The following is a 1,902-nucleotide window of genomic DNA, read 5'->3' as shown; positions in this document are numbered from 1 at the left end:
CCAACGGCAAACGCCCCAACGGCAAAAGGCCCTTGGGCAAAAGGCCCAACGGCAAAAGGCCCGTGGACAAAAGGCCCATAAACAAAAGGCCCGTGGGCAAAAGGCCCAACGGCAAAAGGCCCGTGGACAAAAGGCCCGTGGGCAAAAGCCCCAACGGCAAAAGCTCCAACAGCAAAAGGCCCGTGGGCAAAAGGCTCGTAGGCAAAAGGCCCAACGGCAAAAGGCCCGTGGGCAAAAGGCCCAACGGCAAAAGGCCCTTGGGTAAAAGGCCCAACGGCAAAAGGCCCTTGGGTAAAAGGCCCAACGGCAAAAGGCCCTTGGGTAAAAGGCCCAACGGCAAAAGGCCCTTGGGTAAAAGGCCCAACGGCAAAAGGCCCTTGGGTAAAAGGCCCAACGGCAAAAGGCCCTTGGGTAAAAGGCCCAACGGCAAAAGGCCCTTGGGTAAAAGGCCCAACGGCAAAAGGCCCTTGGGTAAAAGGCCCAACGGCAAAAGGCCCTTGGGTAAAAGGCCCAACGGCAAAAGGCCCTTGGGTAAAAGGCCCAACGGCAAAAGGCCCTTGGGTAAAAGGCCCAACGGCAAAAGGCCCTTGGGTAAAAGGCCCAACGGCAAAAGGCCCTTGGGTAAAAGGCCCAACGGCAAAAGGCCCTTGGGTAAAAGGCCCAACGGCAAAAGGCCCTTGGGTAAAAGGCCCAACGGCAAAAGGCCCTTGGGTAAAAGGCCCAACGGCAAAAGGCCCTTGGGTAAAAGGCCCAACGGCAAAAGGCCCTTGGGTAAAAGGCCCAACGGCAAAAGGCCCTTGGGTAAAAGGCCCAACGGCAAAAGGCCCTTGGGTAAAAGGCCCAACGGCAAAAGGCCCTTGGGTAAAAGGCCCAACGGCAAAAGGCCCTTGGGTAAAAGGCCCAACGGCAAAAGGCCCTTGGGTAAAAGGCCCAACGGCAAAAGGCCCTTGGGTAAAAGGCCCAACGGCAAAAGGCCCTTGGGTAAAAGGCCCAACGGCAAAAGGCCCTTGGGTAAAAGGCCCAACGGCAAAAGGCCCTTGGGTAAAAGGCCCAACGGCAAAAGGCCCTTGGGTAAAAGGCCCAACGGCAAAAGGCCCTTGGGTAAAAGGCCCAACGGCAAAAGGCCCTTGGGTAAAAGGCCCAACGGCAAAAGGCCCTTGGGTAAAAGGCCCAACGGCAAAAGGCCCTTGGGTAAAAGGCCCAACGGCAAAAGGCCCTTGGGTAAAAGGCCCAACGGCAAAAGGCCCTTGGGTAAAAGGCCCAACGGCAAAAGGCCCTTGGGTAAAAGGCCCAACGGCAAAAGGCCCTTGGGTAAAAGGCCCAACGGCAAAAGGCCCAACAACAAAAGGCCCGTGGGCAAATGGTCCAACAGCAAAAGGCCCGTGGGCAAAAGGCCCGTAGAGACATCTACGTGTGTGAGACGCCATGCATGGCAAAAGGCCCAACGGCAAAAGGCCCGTGGGCAAAAGGCCCGTAGGCAAAATGCCCAACGGCAAAAGGCCCAACGGCAAAAGGCCCGACAACAAAAGGCCCGTGGGCAAATGGTCCAACGGCAAAAGGCCCGTGGGCAAAAGGCCCAACGGCAAAAGCCCAAACGGCAAAAGGCCCGTGGGCAAAAGGCCCAACGGCAAAAGGCCCATTGGCAAAAGGCCCGTAGAGACATCTACGTGTGTGAGACGCCATGCATGAAGACCTAAGACCAGTGAGGACATGGGGATGAAACCCCAGAAGATGAGGCAGAGGGGGAAAAGGGTGGAGGAGGAAAAGGGCGGAGGGGGCTGCATAGTGAAATCAAAGGCACATTAAAAGACAAAGCATCGCTAACAATTTTTGGAAGTCTGTATGAATGTAATGAATGTAATGAAAAGAGCTGCAATTTTGTTCTGAAGACCACTTCAAAAG

At 55.8% G+C, this 1,902-nt stretch overlaps 1 protein-coding gene across 1 annotated transcript in view; it reads left to right on the top strand.

The window, feature by feature from the left end:
• The window catches only part of ACRV1 (acrosomal vesicle protein 1), a 52,965-nt gene extending 51,268 nt beyond the window's left edge, over positions 1 to 1,697 (top strand). Inside the window, exon 3 of the mRNA XM_009998572.1 lies at positions 29 to 1,697. Coding sequence (XP_009996874.1) covers positions 29 to 1,697 — 1,669 coding nt within the window. The remainder of the gene's footprint in view (positions 1 to 28) is intronic.
• The last annotated feature ends 205 nt before the right edge of the window (positions 1,698 to 1,902 follow it).

The sequence above is a fragment of the Chaetura pelagica genome, unplaced genomic scaffold (assembly GCF_000747805.2).
Source record: "Chaetura pelagica isolate M959 unplaced genomic scaffold, ChaPel_1.0 scaffold176, whole genome shotgun sequence".
Classification (NCBI taxonomy): domain Eukaryota; kingdom Metazoa; phylum Chordata; class Aves; order Apodiformes; family Apodidae; genus Chaetura; species Chaetura pelagica.
This window is presented reverse-complemented; position numbering and strand designations above follow the sequence as displayed.